The sequence below is a fragment of the Orcinus orca genome, chromosome 5 (genome assembly GCF_937001465.1).
Source record: "Orcinus orca chromosome 5, mOrcOrc1.1, whole genome shotgun sequence".
NCBI lineage: Eukaryota > Metazoa > Chordata > Mammalia > Artiodactyla > Delphinidae > Orcinus > Orcinus orca.
In genome coordinates this window covers 102,024,585-102,051,718 of record NC_064563.1, presented here as the reverse complement: position 1 = coordinate 102,051,718, position 27,134 = coordinate 102,024,585, and the positions used below count along the sequence as shown (strand labels likewise).

The 27,134-nt window shown below is 41.2% G+C and overlaps 1 protein-coding gene and 1 long non-coding RNA gene across 3 annotated transcripts in view; one reads left to right on the top strand and one right to left on the bottom strand.

The window, feature by feature from the left end:
- COL8A1 (collagen type VIII alpha 1 chain) overlaps nt 1-14,630 on the top strand; it is a 159,530-nt gene extending 144,900 nt beyond the window's left edge. For both annotated transcript variants that reach the window (XM_004272615.3, XM_033433320.2), the window contains 2 exons: nt 6,893-7,223; nt 10,039-14,630. In XM_004272615.3, the coding sequence (XP_004272663.1) occupies nt 6,896-7,223; nt 10,039-11,945 (2,235 nt within the window). In that variant the 5' untranslated portion in view covers nt 6,893-6,895 and the 3' untranslated portion in view covers nt 11,946-14,630. The remainder of the gene's footprint in view (nt 1-6,892; nt 7,224-10,038) is intronic.
- The window catches only part of LOC117202417 (uncharacterized), a 52,467-nt gene that overhangs the window by 24,416 nt on the left and 917 nt on the right, over nt 1-27,134 (bottom strand). The gene's annotated exons all lie outside the window — the stretch shown is intronic.

Below are 27,134 nucleotides of genomic sequence, written 5' to 3'. Positions count from 1 at the left end.
AAAAATAAAAGACCTGGTAAGTGGACAAAGGATTAATCATATGTATTTAAAGTATGTTCATGGTGCTGGCATAAAATAAGTGCTCAAAAACGTAGCTAATATTATTATAACTTTGATGTTTATTGCCTTTCCTCCCCTAGCCATCCTCTGGTTCTGGTTTTCTAAATACAGTCACTGATTTTGCCCAATGCTAATATAAAACAGCACTAAACCATTCTTCTACCTACCCCCAAAAAATCCATTCCCCCCAAAGAATTAGGTTTTCTGAAGGTATCATCAGAAGAGTTAGAGTTTCTTCATCTCTGAGGAAATGAAGGAGGGAATTTACAATATGTATCCTATTATAAACACAAAAAGTTCAATTGAAAAGACTTTTTCCTTTCTTGACTGCTCCTCCATTGGAAATCTTTTCTCCGACTCTTTCCCACGCAGCAATCACACTTAATCTCCTCCGGAATCCCCCAGAAGGCCAACTTTCCATACCCTCTATTATTTAGAATTGTTTCTATCTTCCTTTAAAACCCAGGTGCCAGCCCATCCAAACGCAGAAGGCTCAGTTTCTACAGTAAGTGGGTTTCAAAGAGCATCACCTCAACATCCTTACCCACCCTCTCCTTTGTTTTTCTCCATATCATCCAACACACCGTACATTTATGATTTTATTTAGTTTGTGTCCCCACCATAATCCTCAAAATGTTAAAAACACAATTCTCATTTGTAAGTGAACATGTCAAAGTTTTAAATGATGACAAAGTCAATTTGAAATATAATGTTAAAAATCTGGGTTTTTCATTGTAATGAGCAGATAAAAAAGTATGCTGAGATAATGCTAAGTTTGATACAAAACTGGTTAACATTCTAAACAGCAATAAAACCATAACCTGAGTGGGGTTAATCAACATAGTTTACAGAGTTGTTAATGTCCTGTAATACTAATAAATTATGCAACAAAGTTACATATCCCTAGTTCCATTACCCTAAGGTGGGCTTATTTACATGGCAATAAAAGATCATGTGACCATCTATCTTTTGCCTTAGCCAAGTTGGGGGATATATTTCTTAATACCCACTTCCCCACCTCCCATTAAAAGTAACCTACATGTGCACTGCCATTTATGAATCAAAAAAGTGGGTCTCCCCTATAAGCTGCTCAGATAATAAAAATAGCAACAGAAGTTGCACAAGAAGGTCGTAAGTTGCCTTATGAATGTTTCCATCATTATTAATATTCAGGTAGGAAATATGAAGGCCTTCTGTCAACAACTGTTGTAGGAAGGATTCCAAATGGGGAATGAGGCTGAATTTGATATTTTCTAAAGCCCCTATCAACACTGCAAGTTCTGACTGTAAGGGTTCATCAATAAATGTTGAGGAAGTCAAAAGAATATCACACATTTTCCTGGTTCTCAGGAAACCTACGATTACGGTGAGGTCTAATGGACAAAAAACAATAGGAAAAAAACATAAGGTTGATTAGAATTATATTTAACTTTGTGTTAAACTTTCAGTAGTACTAGCAGAATAATGATGTTTGAGGAGGTATGTAGGGAAGACTTTACAGAAGAGGTAGGAATTGAGTTGGAGGAATGGTAGGTGTTATGTCCCCCCAAATCATATGCTGGAGTCCCGATTCCCCGTACTTCAGAATGACTGCATTTGGAGATAGCGTCTTTAAGGAGGAAATTAAGGGTAGGCCCTAATCTAATATGACTGGTGTCCTTATAAGAAGAGATTAGGACACAGACATGCAGAGGAAAGACCATGTGAAGACGCAGGGAGTAGATGGCCATCTACAAGCCAAGGAGAGAGGCCTCAGAAGAAACACAGCCTACCAATACCTTTATCTTGGACTTCTAGCCTCCAGAATTGTGAGGAAATAAATTTCTGTTGTTTGAGCCACTCAGTCTGGGGTACTTTTTTTATTGCAGCCCCAGCAAACCAATACAGTAGGGTTGAAATATGGAGAGGGGTTTAAAAAGAATAAGAATCCTCCAGAAAAAAAAGAATACCATGAAAAAAGAGGTCAAAATGAGGACTGACATAGATGAGGAACAGAGTCTTGAAACAGGGGTTTACATTAATGAATGGCACATACAGCTACCGTTATCATTAATAAGACTCTTTCTTTTTTCCAGTATTGTGTCTTAAGAGAGATAAATAAACCTTTCAACCTTCGCACCTCTATCCAAAATTTACTTCCTCAGAGAGGTCTTCCCCCACCATCCTTCCAAAACAGCATCTACCACCCCAAGCCATTTTCAAGCCCTTTCCCCTGCTTTATTTTCTTCACAGCACTTAAATCTGAGATTACAAAATTTATTTTTAACTTGTTAATTACATGTCTTCCCACACTAGAATGTGAGTTCAATGAGATCAGGGACTTACCTCTCTAATTCACCTCTCTTTCTCTAATCCCCAGAACAGTTTGTAACACTTAGTAGGTATACCATAAATATCTGTATCTAGCGAATGAATTTCCCTGAGAAAAGCAATCAATCAGGAGAGAATTTTCTTTGAGAGGCATGGAAAAGCCAAGAAAACAATTCTGGTAAATATTGGAGGAGTAGGATACTGCGTGACTTTCCCTTGTTTTAGGTGTGGTGAATCTGAAGCCTTGAGAAACTACAAACTCTGTGTGAGGGGGCAAGTAGGGGGCACAGAGGAGGGCCACCCGGCAGCAGATGAGAGAGGCTTGTCCACACCGCACACAGCACGGACACACACGCACACACATACCCAAATACAGACATGCTGGGAAAGGGAAAGGGAAAGCTGTCCCATATGAAAGGGAAAGTTGGATTTAGGGCAAGGATTGAAGGTTTAAATACTGAAAACATTCTTTCAGACAGTAAGCCAAAATCTCATGAGGATCAACATACAAATAAAATGCTGAGGAGCGTCTAAAATAATATATATCACATTACTCTGTTATATACATTACAGATCACATGAGGAAACTGAAACTCTCTGCAGCCCTGCCCAAATATACGGAACCATTTAGGGCTGTTCAAAAAATGACCAGGACTGGCGACTCTGACCCCAGAATGAATAACTGCCTTGGTTCAACTGTTCTTTCTTGCCATTTTTAACAAGTACGTTTTAATGGCCATTATTGTTTTATTCATGTTAGGTTTATCATTATTGCAGTTAACCTCACATTTACTTTGGCTAGTATCCTTTTTTGAAAGTCTTTGACATTTCAGTTGGTTTTGATTTGTCTTTTTGGTCACACTCCATTAATAATAACAAACGTGAGGAGTGCTTTTCGGCTTACAAAGAATTCATAGTATCATTTGTGCCCTTGAACAGCACTGTGGGAGAGTCAGAGATTATAATTTCTGTTTTATAAGCAAGGAAACTGAAGCTCAGTGAAGATAAGGGACTTGCAGAAAGTCATAAACACAGAGAATGGCAGAGCTACAACTCAACTCCTGCCTTTTGGTTTCTTCTACAATGCGCTTCCTGTATGACATGACACCCATCACTAAGCTAGCCTGGCTGGCAAAGATCCAGTGTTCACACACAGTATGTATGTTTATGTTCACATGTACTCAAGCACACACACACCACATAACGGTTATCAAATAGAAACCCAAGAACACATTAAACAGAACTCACAGCATTATTGTGTTCTACATCCTTAGAAAAAGAAAAAAGAGGCAAGAAAACCCACTACCACCATTTCTCCCCAGCAGGAATTCTGAGGTTCCTTCTTCCCACCAGGTGTTTGTACAGTGTTACACAAATCTGATGTTCTTTTGAGTGATTTGGGGAGAATCTCCACACACTTTGATCACCAAAAATAGCCTCAGGGACAAGAGGGAAATGAGTAAGGATAAGTCAAGTGGTAAATTCTAACCAGGGCCCCTACATAAATATTCAAGCTAAAACTGAATGAAGTTTATTTAAATAAAGATCCAGAGAAACGGCAGATGGCAGACTGAAAGAGGTAGTTTTCAGGAGAGAAAGGCCAAGCCTATGAGAGGAAATAATTGTAGTAGAGCAGAATCCCAGTGGGCCTTTGGTATTCAACTGGTCTTCTTCCAAGCATTTCACCCTCTTCCAATTTTCCAGTGTTTCATTAGACTGTCCTGGTTTGAAGATTATTAAGTAAATCCAACACAGCCACTGAACTGAAGGAAGGGTGAAGGACCAAGCATGCTATCTATTATCACTCCAAGTTCAGGGTTTAATAGTGAAACTCATTAACCTCCAAAGATAGAATTAAATCCCAGGCTACACATCACCAGATATTACCACTGTCAGCTCTCTTGTGACTGCCTTAGACATCGAATGTTAGAGTCAGATGGGGCTTAGAGAACAACTGAGTCTTATTTTTAACAAAAGAAGTTGAAGGGATCTGTTCAGATACACAAAATTAAGATGAAGTTCTGGTCTTATGAGTAAAAAAAGTAAGGAACAGTGGTGCGTAGAACAGGCTGTAATTTGTCTTAAATGGGTGTGCATATTCAGAGAATATCTCTGGGAAAATATGAAGGAAAATGGGAAATGTTGTTACTTCAAAGGGAAAGGATTTTAGATACTAAAGAACAGAAGTGAGAAGAAAATTTACTCCCCCCCCATATCCTTTGCTACTCATTAATAGTTTACACATCTGTCACTCCTACAAAGAAGTGTAAGCTCCTTGAGAGCAGGGCCTATTGACTATATTATAGTCATCTTTGTAATCCCTGGGTGGGTCTCTCATTGTGTCTCATAAATACTCAATAAACCACTGCTGAGTACTTACAACAGATGTTCTTTTTCCATTTAAAATAAATTTGACTATTGAGTATAAATCAATATTAATTTTGTGGCTCTTTCCAAATGGTTTATAACAATTAATCATTCATATAAGGACATAAAATAACAGCTTTCTATCTTCTCCCATTTAGAGTACACTTGAAACAAATAGTTCTCGAAGACTACTCTGACTTATGAAATAGAGAAAGTTGTATAAATCATTTTGCTGACAGATGTTTCTTCATTTTCACCCCAAAGGGGAAAAAATGATTAGTTAGTATATTTAGAAAAATTGTAATGCAGTGAATTTCATGGTGGAGATTTTTACTAAATATTTTCTTAGGTGCTTTTTATTAACCAATTCTTCTGTAGCCTGTTCATACTCTTGGCATTACTCTTGAATACGGTGTTGCAAAGTCAACCCACATTTTCTAAGAAGTGGAAAACTATGATCCAGAATTAAGGCAGAAGCAAAGAAAACAAACTCTTAGGAGAATCGAACTTAAATTATTTACTCAGTTAGTTACTGGATTAAATTATTTACTCAAGTTTACTCGAAGTTTTCCAGAAGACAGTTACATTAAAAATTGTGAGAAACTTGCCACTTCTTTCTCCATCCCCCCAATTCCCCCCTCCCCCCACCCCGCCACGTCCCATCTCTCTCTCTGCAGCATTATGATGACACTCCATTTAGGATTCAGATTTTCGTTAAGTCCCTCTATAAGATGTGGGAGCAAAGCCTTATGTGTAGTTTTAGGACCTCCGGGTAACTGAGCAGACGTCAATGTGTACCACACTTGCCCTCTAGCGGGAATTTGTGAAAACTGCAGTTCCCTGGGATGTTGGTTCTTCAACCCTGCGCGTTTCCAAACACCCATCTCGAGCTGTTTTTTATAAACAGATAAACCTCATTTATACTTATTCTACTAATTACTAATTTGCAAAGGGTGCTATTAAAAGGCTTAAAACAGCTTATTCTTGCGAGTAAACATCTCTATCTTATTTACACAACAAATATGCTTTGTAAACTCCTTTCTTCATAATAGTACAAAGATAAACTTTAATGATCTCCAGGTCCAATTAACCTAATTCTGAACAAATGACTTCATAGTACATAATTAGAAGAAAGAAATGGTATCCCTGTATGTACATAATTATGATGATTTTTTTTTTTTAATGACATTTTGGGGCTGTCACATGAAGTACCTTCTTTCCAATTCAGAAGATATCTTCGGTTTTTATTGTTGTTCTTGTTTGCTCTTTAACCTTTATATGTTTATGACCACACCAAAGCAGCCAAAGGACATCTGACATATGAAAAACTACTGCCTCTGGCATAAAGTCTATAAATTATTAACTGTTTCCATTTACAATAGAATTTCAGCACTTACTAACAAAGTTATGACTTGCCACTAAGTTTGCTTCATTTTGGAGAATCTATTCTATCTGTTAGGATTAAGTTCAGTGCAAATGTATGGCACCCAAAATAACAATGGCTTAAAGAAGGTAAATCTTTCTCTCTTGCGTAAACAAATTCCAAACTTAAGGATGAATATCAATATATGGCGCCTCCAAGTTCAACCAAGGCTCAGGTTTCTTCTAGCTTGTTGCTCTACCATCCTCAATGCACAGCTTTCACTCCATGGTTCATGGTGTCTGGCCTGTTTCCGGGTAATATATATCCACATTCCAGCCAGTGGGAAGAAGCAAGAGGAAGAACATGCTCACTCCCCTTAAGGAGCATTCTTGGAAGTTGCACCCATTACAACTACATGCAACAGACCAGAACTTTGTCACGTGGCCACTTCTAAATGAAATGCCGTAATTCTAGCCTTGCTCTGTTCCAGCTGAAAGTCAGGGGTGCCAATACTATGGAAGAGGGCAGAGTTCATGTTCAGGGACAACCAGCAGTCTCCCCATAGCTTGCAATCCCACCAGCTGCCTTCATTTGATAGACCCTATTCTTTCCTGGGTTTTGTCTGTTTTCTATTGAAAGGTGGTATCTTCCCTTCCATTTGTCTTCCACTCATGAAGTTCTGCTAATAAAGACCATGATTCCTTTTCTTTTTTTCTCCCTTCTTTCTCTAAGTAAACTCCGGTCACCTGGCCTGCTGGTTTTCACCATGTTGGTGCGTACCTTCCTCCACAGGTGATGGCTGGTCCACCTGCCCTTCTGCAGCTGCTGGGAGTACTGCTTACCATTTCCCTGGGTTCCGTCCGGCTCATCCAAGCTGGTGCCTACTATGGCATCAAGCCGCTGCCACCTCAAATTCCTCCTCAGATTCCACTGCAAATTCCGCAATACCAGCCCCTGGGCCAGCAAGTACCTCACATGCCTTTGGGTAAAAATGGCCTTAACATGGGCAAGGAGCTGCCCCACATGCAGTATGGCAAAGAGTATCCACATCTACCCCAATATATGAAGGAAATTCAGCCGGCACCAAGAATGGGCAAGGAAGCAGCACCCAAGAAAGGCAAAGGTAACATACTTCGGTTCTGCTGTAAGACAGCAGCTTTCCAAAACCCTAAAAAATACGCTGCGGGGGGGGGGAGAGCTAAATTTTAGACATTTTTCTTTTAGCATGTGTGACTGACATTCATTAACTGCCTGTGTCCTAAACCCTATCCTTGAAAAGTTCAGGTCTTGAAGAAAGACAAAATTATTTTAAGTTGTGCTTTCTTATTTCAACAGCATCAAATGACAAAAAGCATACTTCATAACAAATAAGTTTAGTCCCTTACTCATTATTTCTTTATTCAAACATACAGCAACTAATGAGCATCTCTTTTTGTGTCAGGCTCTAAGCCAAAATGCTAAGGGATATAGCAGTGGAAAAAAAGAAAAAAGAAGTGATGTCAGTCTTCAGAACTAGGAGAGCAATGTTATAAGAACCTGCTGTGTTAAAAAAATCATATAAAAGCACTTTGTAAACTAGGTGCCAGACAAATGTGTTTTTAAGAGTGCTCTAATTAAGTTGTTACACATGTCAATCAATAAATCTACAGAAGGAGCCCAAAGAGTACAGACTATATACCTACCTAGAGATGATGATACCTGAAAATCTCTCCATTACTTTCTAGGCATATTCATTAGTTATTCAACACCAGCAAAATGCCTATCACTGTGAGAGACATTTTCTTTTTTTAAAATTTTTTTAAGTCTTTTTTTTTTTTTGGCCACACCGCGTGGCTTGTGGAATCTTAGTTCCCCGACCAGGGATTGAACCTGGACCCTTGGCAGTGAGAACACAGAGTTTTAACAACTGGGCCACCAGGGAATTCCCGAGAGACATTTTCTTATAAACTCAGTTGGGTTATAAGAAACGTAGGAAACCTAGCACTTGCAGGAAAGGAATTGCAATCAGAGTAGCAATTCCCTTTGAGGCGGTGGAGGCCATTCCCACTGGTCCCTGCAAAAGCAGGAAGCTCTGCTTCTGGGGAACTACTGGATTTGGTACTAATAGGCCTGAGTGCCTAGAGGCCAGAAACGAGAGAAACCTAGTCATTTAACCTCTTTGAAACTACTTTTCTTCATTTGTAAAGTAGGATTATTGAGAGAGTCTATGACATAAGGTAAGTACTAAATAAATGCTAAAGTACCATAAAAAACTTTGCTGCAGTTGGTCATTCAACAAAACCTAAGGAAGAACAGAATATACTCCAGGCACGTGCTAGACATTAGGGATTCCTGATGAATGTGATGTGACCCTGCCCCAGATGCTCTCTTGACAAAGGAGCTACACAGTTCCTGCTTAGCAAGAGCACACAGTAGTAATCCTATTAGCATAAAAGAAGTATTTCCAGTTTTCTTCCCTTTAGGAGCTGATATTCCACTTAGGGGATTATCTCAGTCATTTGTTTTCCTTCCTTTCTTGAATGGCCTGCCTGGATTTTGAAACTTCCTGTACTTATTCAGATGGGTACCAGATTGCAACTGAGGAATTTGGAAAATACATGAGTTCTGTGGTTCTATTTTGTTCCCTGACAATAGCTCAGTGAAAAATACAATGGTCAGGATTAAGATGCAACTAATGGTTAATATAAGACTTTGGGACCATCAATTTCATTTTTTTATGTTATTCCTTACTCTCAGTAGCATGAGAGGTCCAGAGTTGTGTTTCTCTGCAAGGCATAGCATAATCAATATAATTACATGTGCTTTGTATTTCGATAACAATTCGAGAAAGCATAACGCCTTTCACATCTATTTTCTAATCTTGTAGTGTGGGTGTATTATTCTTGCTGTACAGACAGGCAAGCAGGGATGCTGATGGCTTAAGTGACCCAGTCAAGGTCTCATTTCAAGGCCAGAAAGAGAAGCTGAGCTTCCTGCTAATCCAGTTTAACTCCTTTTCCGCACTGTTTATCATCCTAAAATACCTTATTCACTACTCCTGTTTAAAAACCAAATTTGCAAGTGAGAAGTAACTTATTAAATTGAAGAATTAATATTTGAGGCTTAGGAAATCCTACAGCATATTAAAGAAATTAAACACATCGATTTGACTCTAGAGGACAGATTTTAAGATGTTATTAAACCACATACAGAATAAAAATAAAATGCTTCTATTCTTCCCTGAGTCTACATGATAATGACGGTCATCCTCTACATCATAGTATATTTCAGCACAAGAGGAAATATTATTTTTCCATATATTATATTTAAAATTCAAGGACATAGAAAAATAGAGTATAACATTAAATAGGGAAAAAATAAAAATGACTCCAACACTGTTTGAAATACACACACACATATATATATACACACACACACACACATATATATACATACATATGTACATATATATAGAACACATGAGATGGAAATACAGATAAATGTCAAGCGATTATCTCTGAGTAGTGGGCTTATAGGCAACTTTGATTTTTCTTTGTCCTTCTTTGAACTCTTTATAGTGAATACACCATAATATCTCCAAGTTTGTACTAGGAAGAATGTTTCTTCATTACTTTTTAGCTGTTTTACTTAACTAATGCTGATAAAAGCAGCCACAGATATCAGTTCCCAAAACAGTATCTCAAATATGACAAAGAAATTATCAGCCTGATTGTCCATTAAGTACTGATAATACAGTCCTGGAACACGAGCACATTATTCCTAGTCTTTCCTCTTGATAAGTAATAGGCAAATGTGTCAGAAGTAAATAATGATCGAAGTGAGGGATGATCAATATTAATCTCTCTCTCTCTCTCTCTCTCTCTCTCTCTCACACTCTCACTCTCCCTCCCTCCCTCCCTCCCTCCTTCCTTCTCTCTCTCTCCCCCCTCTCCCCGCAGAAATACCATTAGCCAGTTTAAGGGGGGAGCAAGGTCCCCGTGGAGAGCCTGGCCCAAGAGGACCACCTGGGCCCCCTGGCTTACCAGGTCAAGGGATACCTGGAATCAAAGGAAAACCAGGGCCACAGGGATATCCAGGAATTGGAAAGCCAGGTATGCCTGGAATGCCAGGAAAGCCAGGAGCCATGGGAATGCCCGGGGCCAAAGGTGAAATTGGACCCAAAGGGGAGATCGGACCCATGGGGATCCCAGGACCGCAAGGACCTCCAGGGCCTCACGGACTTCCTGGCATTGGGAAGCCAGGTGGGCCAGGGTTACCAGGGCAACCAGGTGCCAAAGGTGAGCGAGGACCCAAAGGACTACCAGGACCTCCAGGCCTTCAGGGTCCTAAAGGAGAGAAGGGCTTCGGGATGCCAGGTCTGCCAGGCCTGAAGGGTCCTCCAGGGATGCATGGCCCTCCCGGCCCTGTCGGACTTCCAGGAGTGGGCAAACCAGGAGTGACAGGCTTCCCTGGGCCCCAGGGCCCCCTGGGAAAGCCAGGCCCTCCAGGCGAACCTGGGCCACAAGGCCCTATAGGGGTCCCGGGGTTTCAAGGACCTCCTGGGATGCCTGGAATTGGAAAACCAGGCCAGGATGGGATCCCTGGGCAGCCAGGATTTCCAGGTGGCAAAGGGGAACAAGGACTGCCAGGACTGCCAGGACCCCCAGGCCCTCCAGGGATCGGGAAACCCGGCTTCCCAGGCCCCAAAGGCGACAGGGGCATAGCGGGTCTTCCTGGGGCTCTGGGACCAAGAGGGGAGAGAGGACCAGCAGGTGCCCCTGGATTGGGGGGCCCACCAGGAGAGCCAGGCCTGCCTGGAATCCCAGGTCCCATGGGCCCTCCAGGGGCTATCGGTTTCCCTGGACCCAAAGGAGAAGGTGGGGCTGTGGGACCACAGGGGCCAATAGGTCCCAAGGGTGAGCCAGGGCTTCAAGGCTTCCCAGGAAAGCCAGGTTTCCTTGGTGAAGCTGGGCCCCCCGGCATGAGGGGTTTGCCAGGTCCCATAGGGCCCAAGGGGGAAGCTGGGTATAAAGGTTTGCCAGGGCTCCCTGGTGCCCCAGGGCTGCTTGGACAGAAGGGAGAGCCAGGAATCCCAGGGGAACAGGGCTTACAGGGCCCCCCAGGTATCCCAGGGATTGCAGGCCCGAGTGGCCCCATTGGACCTCCTGGAATTCCTGGCCCCAAAGGGGAACCGGGTCTCCCAGGGCCCCCTGGGTTCCCTGGAGTAGGGAAGCCCGGAGTGGCAGGACTTCATGGCGCCCCAGGGAAGCCTGGTGCCCTTGGTCCCCAAGGCCAGCCTGGCCTTCCAGGGCCCCCAGGCCCTCCAGGACCCCCAGGACTCCCAGCTGTGATGCCCCCGACACCACCACCCCATGGAGAGTATCTACCCGATATGGGGCTGGGAATTGACGGAGTGAAACCCCCCCACGCCTATGGGGCTAAGAAAGGCAAGAACGGAGGGCCAGCCTACGAGATGCCTGCATTTACCGCTGAGCTGACTGCGCCTTTCCCACCTGTGGGGGCCCCAGTGAAGTTTGACAAACTGCTCTATAACGGCAGACAGAACTACAACCCGCAGACGGGCATCTTCACCTGTGAGGTCCCTGGGGTCTACTACTTTGCATACCACGTTCACTGCAAGGGAGGCAACGTGTGGGTTGCTCTGTTCAAGAACAACGAGCCCATGATGTACACGTATGACGAGTACAAGAAGGGCTTCCTGGACCAGGCGTCCGGGAGCGCGGTGCTGCTGCTCCGGCCCGGAGACCGGGTGTTCCTCCAGATGCCCTCTGAACAGGCTGCGGGACTGTATGCCGGGCAGTATGTCCATTCCTCTTTTTCAGGGTATTTATTGTATCCCATGTAAGAAAGAAAAAAAGAGAGAAATTTAATAGAAGAAAAGAAAAGGATGCACCAAAAAATCCAAATGGGAAACATAATTGCTTCAAAACATTTATATAGTTGGAAAGTTATATTTAAGTGAAAGTCTGAACCATCATGTACAAATAAAAACTAAGATGCATGTTTAGTGCTCTGCACAGCAGCTTGTGATTGAAAATGATGGGATAGATTTATGTATCAAGTACTGACACTTGTGTTGTACCCACTGGAATCGTATTAGCTGTTTATGTTATGTGCTTCCATGATAACCTGCTTATTCAGATCAAAGTATTTCAGTATGAAAGAGCATAGCTAATGAAAGTCACTCGCTCATACTGTTTACTTTAAAATATTTATAAATATGACTTAAAGAAATGTCAATGATAACAATTACATACCGTATTTACTTGCATAATTTCCTCTGTATTTGTGCAGATACTTTGCCATGGGATGTGGGAGAGCTCTGCAGTGCTTTTCCCCAGTGAGGCGTGGACAGAGAACCAGGGTAGAGCTTTGCTCCAAGGGATGTTTCTCCCCTGTCGGAGGCTGTGTCTTTCACAACAAGAGTTCTACTCAGAATTGTGTGTCTAGTGTCCCTAGAAGAACAACTGTAGTGTATTTACTCGTGCCTTCTGTGTGCCTAGCACTGGATGAGACACTTCTGTGGGGCCTAAGACAGTGCCCCGTAGGGAGCTAACAAACCAGCTGGGAGACATGAGTAGGAAGTAACTCATTTATTCCTCACGGGTTCTTTTTGCTTGTTATTTTTTTTTCCTGTGATTTTTTTTTCTTTCTTGTTGTCTCCATGTAATTTCCATTATGACCCAACTAATATAAACACTTGGAAGTCATAAGAAAAAAAGTAACCCTCTCCCCTCATAACTTTCCAGTTTTGCGGAATGTTCATTATAAATAGCAGTTATTAATTGTGTTTACATGCGTATAATAATCCCCCTCCTTTGCCTACAAACACAAATGACTACAATGAGGTTTCACCCACAAAGGGGATATCAGTACTTTTTAGTAGCTACTGAATTTCAAAGAAATTTCCCTGTGTAGTACACATACAAATCGGTGTGTCATCTGAAGTTCCAAAGTGAATTTCCTAAATCCAAGCCGTCCTTTGATCGGGGAAAGAGGGGGGAGTTTCAGAATTACATAGGAAAATAAATTGTTTTGAAAAAATAATTTCTGAAGTTTTAAATTAAAAAATAGATGTATTACTTCCTGCTGTAGGTACTAAAAATGCAGGAAGCAACCTGTGGAAGAGCCACCTGGAATGTCAGAGGGCAATGACAGCCCATGCTTTTTATGTCACCCCACAAGTACAAGAGTCAATACAAATTTAAAGAGAAAAGTAAATTTTTTTCCAGGTTTTCAATTAGGTACATACTAATTGCTTTGCACATTCAAATCTGGTCTCGAAACACAGACAAAGCATTTCAAGTTGGCTATGAGTCTGCTGCTGACACTATAAGCCACTGGGGGGAATAATGTGGGGCTATGGTGGTGGAGTCTTGTATCTACTCCTCAAAGTTAAGAGTGTTGAAATGAGGGGATAGGTACAGATGGGAAGATACACAAATAAATACGGTATAAACACACATGGAATCGTGTCTATGTCAAATCTGAATCATTTTAACCATCAAGAATATTCTCCTCAGCCTAATATCTGTCTTTTCCCTATATGGTATACAAGCACCATTTCTTCTCAATTTCTTAAAAAGAGAAATGAGTTCATTACCACGTGGTTTCTTACTCACAGCTAATTATATGACAAACTTTTCCCATCAAAAACATATCCCACCCAACCTTCATTTTCAAAGCAGACAGCATTTATGTGGCCAAATATCCTTTGGGTTGGTCTTGAGGATGCTGGTTTTGGGCCGATGGCTATGACAGCCACATGGATCCACTGGGCTCTGTCTGCTGAAAAGCTGCATTGAAATGGCTTGGAGGCAAGTCAGATCAGCTGATTTATAAAACTGTATTTATCTGTACATGTATGGGCTTTTTATTTCCACCAAGAGAGAAAGTAGCTCTTTAGTCAAAACCAAATTTCACTTTTCAAATACCTTCCAACTTATTTATTGGTTGTTACTCAATTGCATGTGTGTGTGCGTGTGTGTGCGCGTGCATGCGCGCATGTGTGTATTATCAGGCATATGCTTCTAACTTTTAGACAGGGGAGGAGAAAAATCTATGCCAGATACTGTATATTCTACAATGGTGCTAATCTCAGAGCTAAATGAATTACTCCATTTAATTTAAAAAGAGTTTTAAATAATTATCTATGTATCTTTGTTTCCCTTTTGAATGTTGCACATCATGTTAACACATTTAGTGTAAAAGCAGATGAAACAACCACATGTTCTAAAGTCTAGGGATAGTGCTACAATCCCTATTTAATTCAAAATTAACTAGAACTTTTCCATGTGAAATGGACCAAACTGACAATATTGTTATTTAAATACAGAGTTTTAATGCAGGATGACATCCCACAGGGGAAAAGAATGTCTGTAGTGGGTGACTGTTCTCAAATATTTTACAGAATACTGGTAACTTTGAGTTTCCATGATAGATTTGAGACATGTCAATAGCAAATCATTTTTGTATTTAAATTTTTGTACTGATTTGAAAAAAAAAGTCTTATTAAATACCTTTAAAAGTATGTTTCTCATCTTGTTCATATCACTCAGCTGACACTGTTTGAACTTCGTAACTGTTTATCCCCCAACGTGTTAATTAGCTGCTGACACAGAGACCTAACATAATCCTAGCTTAACGGGACAATTCTTTCTCTTTGACATAACAGCTGCAAGCATAAGCAGGCTGGGGCTCATGTGGCAGCCCCAGTCAGGGCCCCAGGTTCCTTCTATCTTGTTGCTTTTCCACCAAGAGGGCGTGGCCTGCATCTCCAGGGTCCAGGAGAGCTAACCACCACAGGCACATTCCAGTCAGTGGGAAGGAAGAAAAATCAGGAAGGGGAGAGCATGCTTCCTTCTTAAAGAACTCAACCTAGTGGTTGCTTAGATCACCCTCCCACATACCATGCTCTGAATTTAGTCACACTGGCACAACCAGCTCAAGGGAGTGTGGGAAATGGAATATTTACTGCAGGCAAGCACATGTCCAGCTAAAAATCAGAGGTTCTATTAATACAGAAGAAAGGAGAACAGATATTAGGGAACAATTAGCTGCTGCATCTGTCACATCCAACCTAAAAGGATAAACTGCCACAAATCTCTTTTCTCCCACAAAAAAACTAATCTTCATGTACTCAATTCTGTTACAGTTTGCCACACCAGAGCCAAAATTTTTGAGGGGAGATAGTGATGAGTGGAGCTTCAGAGCAGAAACAGACCTGTTTCAAGAACCTAAAGGTCTTAATAAGCATCACTGATAAGGAAAGAATTCTTTTGTGATGACTTATCAAGTTCAGAATGATCACAGCTTATCATGTCTAGACTATCATAAAGGGATTACTCAAATCATTCAACAAGCAACTATGTAGCACCAGTCTGTGGCTGGTTAACTCACTTGTTTAAACGCATCAATCTGGAAATTCAAGGCCATAGCTTCCATTCCCACATAGCCCAACTAGTTCTATTTCATTCCACAGCCAAAGGCTCTTCCATAACATGGACCAGTCATCTCATGTGCACACAGTGTTGGTCACAAAAGTAAATGGAAGGATAGATACAAGTGACAGAGGCAAGGAGGAATAAATGGTTGGAATTTAGAATGCCGGACAAGCAGGGCAAATCCATCATTACAATAGGTCTATAGTATCCCTTTACATTAAAACAAAACAAAAAGTAGCCCCTACTTTGCACCTGATATTACTAGGCAATGTGAGGGGCACATAAGCAATAGAAAACATGACCATTCTTTTAAAAAGTATCTTTTGTTTAGAGGACATCAAGATGTTTGTTAAACAAGTTGACTTCCAGGTGATATACAAACAAGGGTGGTATGAAGGCAACTGGATGCATAGGTGCTAGCAAAGTTCAGAAAGAGAAAGGCCATTCCATGCTGCTCCCCTCCTGGGAATGCCTTCTCTGACCTATCTGCTCGATAATCCCTCCTCACCCCTCAGGACACAGCACAAGCATCACCTCTCCTTCCCTACTGCTCAGATTTAGTCACTACCCTGCCTTGTACAATCTTCTGTCCCTTTACTTTTCCTGCTTTATAACTGAACTGTTTGTCTGTCTCCCCTATTGATAGAGTGTAAGCCTCTTGAGAGCAGGCACCTGTTTCATCTTTGCATCCACAGCTCATCACAGAGCGCTGGTCCAGCTCCAGGGTGGAGGGAAGAATGAATCTCGCAGGGTTGCTGTGGGAGCTAGTGCTAAACTCGATGTGAGGTGTGACTGAATCCAGCTCTGGGATTCCAAGATTATACAGAAGATTATATGTCCCAAGATTATTTAGAAGTCTACTGTGGGATAAAAGCTAATCTCAGGTAGTTTTTTGGAGAATACGACTTTTAAAGAAATCATCTTTAATTTGACAGAATTTGGATGAATGGAGCATAGGGCAGTGTGTGTGTGTGTGTGTGTGTGTGTGTGTGTGTGTGTGTGTGTGTAAAAGAGAGAGAGAGAGAGAGTCAGAAGGGGCGGCGGGGGTGGAGTGGGGTGGGCAGAGATAAGGGAAATGACCTGACTGGTTCAGAAGAACTACTCAAAAACTAGTAAAGGAAACATTTAATAACCAAAGAAGGATCAAGTGATGTAGGGCTTTACATATAGGGAAGATACATTTATATTTTATCTAATATGCAATAAGAAGACATTGTAGGTCCTTAAGCAGGAAAATGGTATGAACATAAGTATTTTAGAAAAGTTACTTTGATGATTCTATGGAGAATGTATGATACAAGTAGCAAATCCAATGAGGAGATCAGAACAGCTTTAATCCAGGAATGGGGTGATGGGTTGATGGTTCAGGGAGCCTAACCAAGTCTAAAGAGTGAGAGTCACATGTCAGGTCAGGTGTTAGGGTTTAAGGACTGCATAACAATGGAGCTATCTCAAGGGCTAGGAAACGGAATGAAGAACTGAAAACTGAAGAGACAGTTGAAAGACAGAACTGACCCTGGAGACAATCCCAGGATGGCCTTATGAGGGAGAAGGAAGCTTGACTTGAAGGTGGTTTCCTCACTGATACGCTTGGAAAACAGGGACGGTGCCACTGATAGAAATAGGCAGTCCTCCAGTGGAGCCTGCTCCAGGCAGGGAAAGAAGAGACGCTTGGTTTATACATAGACTTGTGGGATCTGCCTGTGCACCAGACACGCATTTGCTAGGCAGATGAGGGTAAAGCCATGAGCCTGGAGAGAGACCTGGTGGCCTATTGTAATAAGAAGGAGAGGAAAGGCACTCAAAATCAGTGGCACCATTTGCAGACAAAAATGATTAGAGTGCTTTAAAATCTCCTCCCTTACTTGCTCCAGGAATTTATTTAACAGATCCTTTCATCACATATATAGCAAAGGGAAATGGCATCCCAATCCACATGGAATTACAGTGAACTCCAAATACGCAGAGCCAATAAAAAGTGTAAATCAATCATGTTTTCCTATATTTCAGAAAAGTTTTTCTCCTTAATGGTCCTTGTGACTCTAAAATGAAAATATCATGCTCATTCCATATCATGAAAAAGAAAAATATCTATGGAGTAGCCTTAGGGTTATCTTTCTTCTAGCAAAGAGTTACACAGAATTTCTGATGCTTTCATTTTCAAAACCAATATTTGTATCAGGATCAACTTTATGCTCAAATATGTTATTCTTTATGATGTCAAATAGATGTTAATGATTTTTATTATTAGAAAAATATTTTTTGCTAATTCCTGGAGATAAGTGCATTGGACTTTCAATTTAAAAAGTGGGGCACATCATCCCATTTTAACAAATTATTCAGAAGTTTCTCATGTGTGTTACTGAAACACAGAACCATCTAACTGAATTTTCCTTTGAGGCATCCAGAACCTTTCTAGAGGTTTTTTTCCTTTGCTATCTTAATGCAAGTAAAAATAGATTTTTATTAGATTCAAAAGCACTTCTAAATTAAAGTTTATGATTCCTGTGGAGACCTACAATTCACATGCTTTGTTAAAACCACCAAGACCTAAAAATTAATTTTATAATGAGCATGGCCAAGTCAGTTCTCATCTAACAAGTGAGTGGCTGGCAGCAACATTCACATCTGCTCTTCATTTGTGGGTGACAGACACAATGGGGAAAGCTGATGGAATGCTTCCCAGATTCCAACTGCCTACTAGTAAGAGCTGCCTTTCCTCACCAAGGCCAATGCTGTCCTTGTCATTTGTTCTGCCAAACCAGGGTCATCAATATAGAACATGTTAGGAGAGGGCTCTGAGGCCAGGCTCAGAGAACCAATCTCAGCTCCTCTATTTAACAGCTGTGATATCTTGAATCAATTATTTAACGTCTCTAAACTTCAGCTTTTGCACCTGTAAAACAGTAGGTGATAATAGTAACTATCTTCTACATTTGGGAGGGTGTTATGGAGGGGCAACAACCGCTACTATTTACTGAGTGACAACAATGTACCAAAATGCTTTAACTGTTTTTATGTATTAACTTAGTTACTCCTTATCATGACTCTTATTATTAGCTCCATATTACAGCTGAGGCAAAGTAACTTGTCCAAGATCTAATGACAATGCCAAGATTTTAACCCACACATCTGGCTCCATAGTCCATGCTCTGAGCTATTACACCATACTGCCTAAAGGCAGGAGATAAAAGTTCTCGGCTGCCTGAGGAGCAAACAACTGTCAGTGAAGGTTTAGAATAGTAGCTTGCCTCAAAAGAGAGAGAGATGACCTCAGTTATTTCTTAGTTACTGTCCTTACCAGAGACAAGGAAACAGCCAGCTATCAAAAGACTACATACTGACATGTCATGGTGACATCCTTACCCCTTAGGAGATATGAAGGCAGTTGGCTTTAAAAACTGAAGGTACCACCTCACACCTATTAGGATGGCTACTATGAAACAACACAGAACAGTACAATACAAAACATAACAAGTGTTGGTGAGGATATGGAGAAATTGGAACCCTTGTGCACTGCTGGTGGGAAAGTAAAATTGGGCAGCAGCTATGGAAAACAGTATGGAGGCTCCTCGAAAACTGAAAAATAAAATTACTGTGTGACCCAACATTTCCAGTTCTGAGTATATACCCAAAAGAACTGAAAGCAGGGATGCAAACAGTTATTTGTACATTCCTGTTCATAGCAACATTATTCACGATATCTAAAAGGTGGAAGCAACCCAAATGTCCTTTGATGGATGAATAGATAAACAAAATGTGGTATATACATACAATGGAATACTATTCAGCCTTCAAAAATGAAGGAAATTATGCTACATGCTACAACATGGATGATCCTGGAGGGCATTATGCTAAGAGAAATAAGCCAATAACAAAAGGACAAATATTGTATGATTCCACTTATATGAGACACCTAGAGAAGTCAAATTCATAGAAGACAGAAAACAGAAGGGTGATTTCCAGGTGCTGGGCGCAGGGGGAGGAAGGGATGAGGAATTATTGCTCAATGGGTATAGGGTTTGATTTGCAAGATGAAAAGAGTTCTGGACATGGATGGTGGTGATGGTTGCAAAGTAATGCGAATGTACTTAATGCCACTGAACTGTACACTTACAAATGGTTAAGATGGTAAACTTTATGTTTTGTGTATTTTACTGTAATTTATAAAAATAATCTAAAAAATAAAAAAACTAGAGGGAAAATATCTGTTAACAGGACCAACCCATGATGTAGGATGTAACTGAAAATGACCTCCGGCAGCCACCCTTACCTCCACGTTCACCAGTGTTCACCAAATGGGTAAGGAGTCTAAGCCGTACCACAGCAGTGGTCCAGAAACTGCAAGTCCCAGCCTCTCCCAGGGAAGTTCTGCAGACCACTGTGGGGCTGCCACCTACTGCACCTCCTCTACTTCAGTGGATATGACCTTCTAGGGAGCTTAAGACCCAGCTGCTTGAGGCAGACAGTCCACCTTCACCTAGTGACTCCAAAGGACAAACTAGAATGAGTTTCCTTTCTTCTTCAAGGCTAAACATGCAATCACCATATCAATTTTCTGGTTCCAAAGGTGAAGTTAAAGATCAGGTGTTTCTTCTTCTAAATGATCTTTAGAGCTCGTACGTATTCAAGATTTGAACTTTTTTTAAAGTAAGTTTTACTTTAGCCACCTGACCTCACCAGGCCCTGTGGGAAGAAAGATGGAAAATTCACTGCAACTCTAGGCAGGGTACCCCGCGGCCCATAGGAGACAGGAAGTAAGCATGGCTTCTAAAACTTGCAGGTTCCCAAAGAACAAGTTCTCCCTCTTGTGGCCAGAGGAGAAACAACAGCTTCACAAGCAGGTTTTTTTCTTACATGAGAAAAGTGGGTCAGGAATTCACTTCTGAGGATACAGCGTGGATGGTTTGTCTCTGCTCCACGACGTCTAGGGCTACAACCGGAGGGGAATCAACACCTGGGGCCTGTAATCATCTGGAAGCATCTTCATTTATGGGTCTGCCTGTTGATGCTGGCTGTCAGCAGGGATCTCAGCTGAGCTGTGGGCCAGTATACCTACATATGTCCTTTTCACGTGGTTCCTCTGTGTGGCCTACCTTGGGCTTTCTCATTGTATCACACCTGGATTCCAAGTGAGCATCCCAAGGGAGCAAGGTGGAAATGCATAGAATTTTTAAGATTGTGCCTCAGAGGTCACAGAATATCCTTCCTACCATATTCTTTCAGCGGAGGTGACAAATGCTTGCCCAGATTCACAGAGAGGGAAGCAGACCCCACCACACAACAGAAGGAGTGTCAAGGTCACATTGTAAGAAGAGTATGTGGGATGGGAGACATTTGTGGCCATCTCTGAAAAACACAACCTGCGATATGTCTACCTGGATATTCAGGGTCTCATCCATAGTGCATACTCACTAGCGGACCTGGACATGGGACACGAAGATCCACACACTTTTGCTCACTCCCTAGTTCCCTGCAAATGCTTCTTCCCAGATCTCTTTGCTATTGAACTCTAAATATTATATCTTCCAGGCCCTTGACCCACTCAACCACACAATTCACTATTGCTCAAGACTCTGTATTTATCCTTAGCTCAGACTATTTCTCTCTCCATTCGAAGGAGATAATTAAATGTACATCTTGAAGCTCTGCCCACTAGAAGGATTCTCCTCACACTGTCCTCTAGGGCCCCCCCCTGAGTGGGACTGTAGTGCAGTAGCAGTCCATTTTCAGCTCTACTAACATATCAAGCCTGAACCACTCATGAATATTTCCTCTAACATCATCAGCTGGTCACAGGGAACACCTCATGAAGCCATAGGTGTGAGTGAGGAATACAAGACACAGAGATCTTTACCTCCTGTTCATGTAAATTACTTATGACTTCTGGACCTGCTTAGATGTGATCCCATATATATCATTTCAATTTTTCAGTGGGTTGCTGCTGTGGGCACCCAACCTTACATAACCCAGGTCTAAAAGGGCAGCTCTGATAATATAATCATTTGATGCTCCATTGTCAAATGCTCAGTTTCTGCTAGAACTTAGTATCATGCCAGTAGCTGCTTTTTGAATGGTTCGGCTACTGAAGGTATGGCCTTACTCTAAAACCCTAGGAATTTCTGAAGGTCATGGTGAACAATAATAAGCAACGAAAAGACTTGGGTCAAAGGAAATTTGTGAATTATTCTCAAAGTACAATTTCTGGCCTGACACTTTTCAAGAAGCAATCTCATCACCACACCCTTTGCCCTGGGTTTATTAAACAGCCATTTCAAAAAGCAAAATAAATAAATAAATAAAACCCTATGAGTTTGTGCTGTGATTCCCCTTTCAGGTCCTGCCAGACTCCACAGAGCATCATCAACCCTCACCTAGCACCTTGGAATCTGCCACGTCATTATGAACTAAGGGGAAGAGCAGCTTGTGTCACAGCCTGGACCCACTGCCAAGGCTTCTCTTCTTTTGACCCTACTCAAAACTGGCAGCCTTTTGACTCAACTGATAAGTGACTTAGAGCAGTATTTCTAAGTGTGGCATAGGCTAGCTGTAAAATCTAAACAGGTGCACCAAATACTGTTCTCTATTTCTTGCACAGGTAGTAGGTGGTAGGAGATGAAAGATGCAATAACTTTTCCTTTCCCTTGAAGGGGATACCAGGCATGCCTCATATATCCAGACTTCTAAAAACATGATCAATGTTGCAGGGCCCTGAATATTTATGATTTATCTCTCACACTTTGGCATGTATGTATTTTCCTAGGGCATCCACAGTACTGGCCATTTCCTGCTCCCCAGATCCAATTAATACTATATCACCAATAAAATGGTTTAAAGTGATGTTTTGAGGAAGAGTTCAAATAATCATAGTCCTTATGAACAATATTATGACAAATATCAGGACAGTTAACCAGCCTTGAGAGTGTTCATAGGAAAATATTCACAACTTTGAGTGAATATGAACTCAATTTTTCCCAAGTGAAGGCAAACTGCTTTTGATATTTTTTCCTGATAGGAATCAAATACAACACATTTGCCAAAGCAAGTGCTAGAGGCTGTGTTGATTGGTTCAACCAAAGATATAACACCTGGTACTATGCTTAAAGATACCATGTGATTAAATTTACAGCAGTCCACCATCATTTGCCATGGTCCATCTGGCTTTGGAGGACCATACTAGTAAACCAAACCCCTTGCAGCCTTTAAGTCTTTTAGGTTGGCATTAATCTCTGCAACTTCACTAGAATGAGATAGTGCTTCTAATTTACTATCTTTGAAAGGACTGGGGAAAGGGAAGGCACTTTCAGGGGCTTCCACATGACCCTTCCTACCTTAACGGTTCTTACTTTATTGGTCAGAGGATCAATGTGATGGTCCTACCAGCTGCTAAGTACATCCATCTCAATTACGCACTCAGCAACTGGAGATATGACCATAAGTTGATGAACCCATTGAAGCCACCATGAAACAGATTTAGGCCAGGACTCTGTCACCTGGCCCCTGTATGCCCCACTCTAACGGGGGTTATGGTGGCAGTTTGGATTCCCTGTGTCAATGTAGTTACCCTGTATCCAACAGCCCTTGAAAGAGCTAGGTATTTCCCATTTCTACAGTGGACAATTACTCTGAAAAATGGCCATAGTTTCCTTTGGAAAAGGTATGAGTACATATTGTATATACTGGTTGTGTTGCAGAGAACTTCCTCAGGGGGATCCAGATTCCCTTTAATCGATGGATTCTTGAGTTTGAGAATTGGCTCATATCTGGAAACATGTCCAAAGATCATGCTTTTCCATTTTGGCAGTTAAAAATCTGCCTTCTGCTTACCAGCTCTTGATTTTGTTGTTGTTGCTATATAAGTCAATCAATACCCTCATTAGCTTTCTATCTTGCCCCTAGGAACTCATGGTCTGTGGAACACCACAAACCCCCTACATTTCAAGGATCCCTGACCACTGATTAAATTCACTTTGCTTCTGATGGTTCAGTGCTGCCAACTGCTTTCACTATTCTGGAATTCTATCATATTCACGGACACTCGGGCATCTCCTACTGTCACCTCTGGCCTACACAGGACAGTCACCACTGAGTCTCTCAACTAAGTCAGTGCCACACACTACTGCAACCTTATGGTGAAAGAACTGTCCTCTGGGCCCTCCCAGGGAAGAGAGTCAGCTGGTAGGTTCTCTGGTCTCACATAATAAATCCATTCTAAAGTCCACCGCTGAGTCTCCCGACCCTTTCCTTAATAATCTGCCAAGGCAGTCCCTATGTTTCCATCTCATTTACTATAGGTTACCATTGTGTCTAAGTTTTAAGATGCCATCCCCACAGGATGTTAGGACTTCACAGGACATTAAATCACTGGCCACTGGGGAGTGTCTCCATATCAATATCCTCTCTCCTACCCAGCTTCACACACTGCTGGTCCAATACTCTCAAGATCCATTACCTTAAGAAATTCGTGGTTCCTGCTGAATATATCATATATATATATATATACACACACACACATACACACACATACAGATATATGTGTATATATACATATATATATATATATATATATATATATACCTATAGTCTTTCTTGTAAATAAATAATTTTCTCCTATAATAGGGGCTGTACTTTCCACTCTGTCTATGCTGAGAACTAACTCTAGTTATTGGTGAAGAAGCAATGAGAGGAGGTGAGGGCTCAAATATCATTTTGTGAGGCAACTGACTACAGTGAGGCCTTGAATGGTCTCCAGGTAATAAGAGGCTATTTTCCTCCAGCAAGGGAGAAAGGGCCAGTTCTGTCAGCCCAGAAGGCTCAAGAATCTGGAAGTTCAGGAACCTCAAGGACATCTACCCAAATGTCTCCATCTCAGTCTCAGTCTCTCCTTCCCTTTGAGGACTTGACTTGACCATAGGTAACATATCGGTCTGTGCAGTCAATCTCTTTGTAGCTCTGCTACCCTTTTGATCAAATTTTGACCTGAATTTATAGCACAGTATGGTCTCTGGTTGCAGAAGGGCTTCTTTTAAGCACTGCTAGGAAGGACTTCTGGTTTTCTCAGCATATTTGGAATTGATAATAACCAGCCAACTCCACAATCTTTAAAATTACAATTGCCCCATATCTTTCAAGTGTTAAAGCTATTGCACAAGCCAGCATTTCCCCTTCCACCTGTACGTCATTCTAATCTACCACAGGTGAGTGACTGTGTTTTAGTTACTGTGATGTTACAGTACACCAGAAGTTTTTACCATTCTTCTTATCACTACCAATTATGTCCTTGTTACCATCTGGTCAGTGAGTAAATTGATTTCCAAGTTTTATCTTGAGGGTCTGCTTTCTAGGGTATTTCCCGTACCAACTCTTAATTTAGGTTGCTTCTAAAGCAGACCTTGAGACTAGGACTTGGGTGCAGGTATATTATTTGGGAGGTGATCTCAGGAAGCACAAGTGAGAGACTGGGGAAAGGAGACATGAAAAACAGAAAAGGCAATAAAGTGTCCATCTGGGGACCCTTTAAAAAACTGTGTGAAACATATTTCAGAATTGTGCCACCAAAGGACAGAGAATCTGGAGCATTATCTACTAACACCTGTTCCCTTTTGGTTGAGGGTTGCCCTTGGGAGCATTAACTGCATTGATTCTTGGGCTGAGCAAGCTCCCATGGTGCCAGAGAAGCAGACGGTAGGGGTGCTCAGGGAGGGAAGTTGTCAGCATGATGGAAATAGTCTACCACAGCTACAAAGAAGCTCAGATATGGGCCAAGGGAAAATGGAGCAGGGCATCAATAGTATTGCTTCAAAGTCATAATGGAAGAAGACGACAGTATGATTAAAAGGGCATTGTCTCTGCCCCCTGGCTCCTGACGCAGAACTCCTAAATTCCTTGGAATTTCCTGAGTGGTAGGAGTCTTTTTTTTTAATAAGGTGTCACTTGGTGGGCTTCTGGACAGGGGCTGGTCACCAGAAACACCAAGCCATGATTAAAAGCTTGGAACTTTCAGCTCACTCCCCATCCTCCAAGAAGGGCAGAGGGGCTGGAGACAGATAATGATGAATCATGCCTATATATTGAAGCCTCCATAAAAATTCCAAAAGTATAGGGTTCAGAGAGCTTCCAGGCTGGTGAACAGATCCATATGCCAGGAATGCCACACTCCAACTCCACGGAAACAGAAGTTCCTGTGATTGGGACCCTTCTGTACCTTACTCTATGCATCTCTTCATCTTGCTGTTCATCTGTATTCTTTATATAATAAACTGGTAAATATAAGTATTTCTCTGAGTTCTATAAACTATTCTAGTAAACGACTGAACCCAAGAAGGGAGTCCATGAGAACCTCTGATTTATAGCTGGTAGGTCAGAAGCATAGGTGACAACTGGGGACTTGTGACCGGCATCTGAGGTGGTTGGAATCCAGGGCCAATAGGAAGACTGATCCTGGGATAAGATCAGGACAGTGGGAAAGTGAACTCACACGGGAAAGTAGTAAGACTGTCTGGCAGCTTTGAATGTCATTTGAGATAAAGGGTCATTATTTGGAATTCTTAATGAGTTCTTAATGAACAGCACTTTAATGAAAATTTCTCTTTTGTGTAAGTGGATCTTTTCTTATATTTTAAATTATACAAATAACGTGTTATTTGATACCACAAAAATATATGTAACATACCTATAAGTTATAAAGCATAATACTTAAATGCACATCCACTCTATCTGAATTAGAACTTTGTCAATAATTTACATTTACCTTTGTTCTTCCTAATCTCATCTCTCTGACCACTCCCCTCCCCCACCAATCCATATCCTTTTTTTTTTTTTTTTTTTTTTGCCTCACCACACTGTGAGGCTTGTGAGACTCTAGTTCCCCGACCAGGGTTGAACCTGGGCCCTCCGCAGTGAGAGCATGGAGACCTAATCACTGGACGACCAGAGAATTCCCCCATCCTGAATTTCGTGCTTACCAGTCTCTTACCTTAAAATCACATATGAATTTTTTTGCCTGAATTTTTTTTAGTTTTTTTTGTATCTGAACTTTACAAAATGGTATCTGAGACTTGGCTTTTTTATTTTTTATTTTTTGCTTGGCTTTTTAAAATTAACCATTATATTTCCAAAGTATATCCATGTTATTATGTATGTTCATTCATTTACTCTGCTTAATTGTGCAGTTATATTGTAATTTAGTTATCCATTTTCCTATATAAAACATTTGGGTTGTTTCCAAATTTTTGCTATTATTAACAGTGCTGCTGTGAATATTCTTTTATAATTTCCTGGTACACATACGCAACAGTTTCCCAAATGTATATAGTTAGGAGTGGAAATTGCTGGATCATAAGGTGTGTATGTTGACCTTTACAAGATTTTGCCGTATTGCTTTTCTAAGTGGTTATACCAATTTACACTCACAGCAATAACGTTTAAGAGTTCCTACTGACACACATATTCTCCAGAATTTGGTACGGCCAGACTTCTTAATTTTGTCAATTTACTGAATGAAAAACAGTATCTCATTGTAGTCTTTTTTGTATTTCTCGGATTAATAATGAGACAGAACATCTTTTCATATGCTTATTGGTCATGGCACT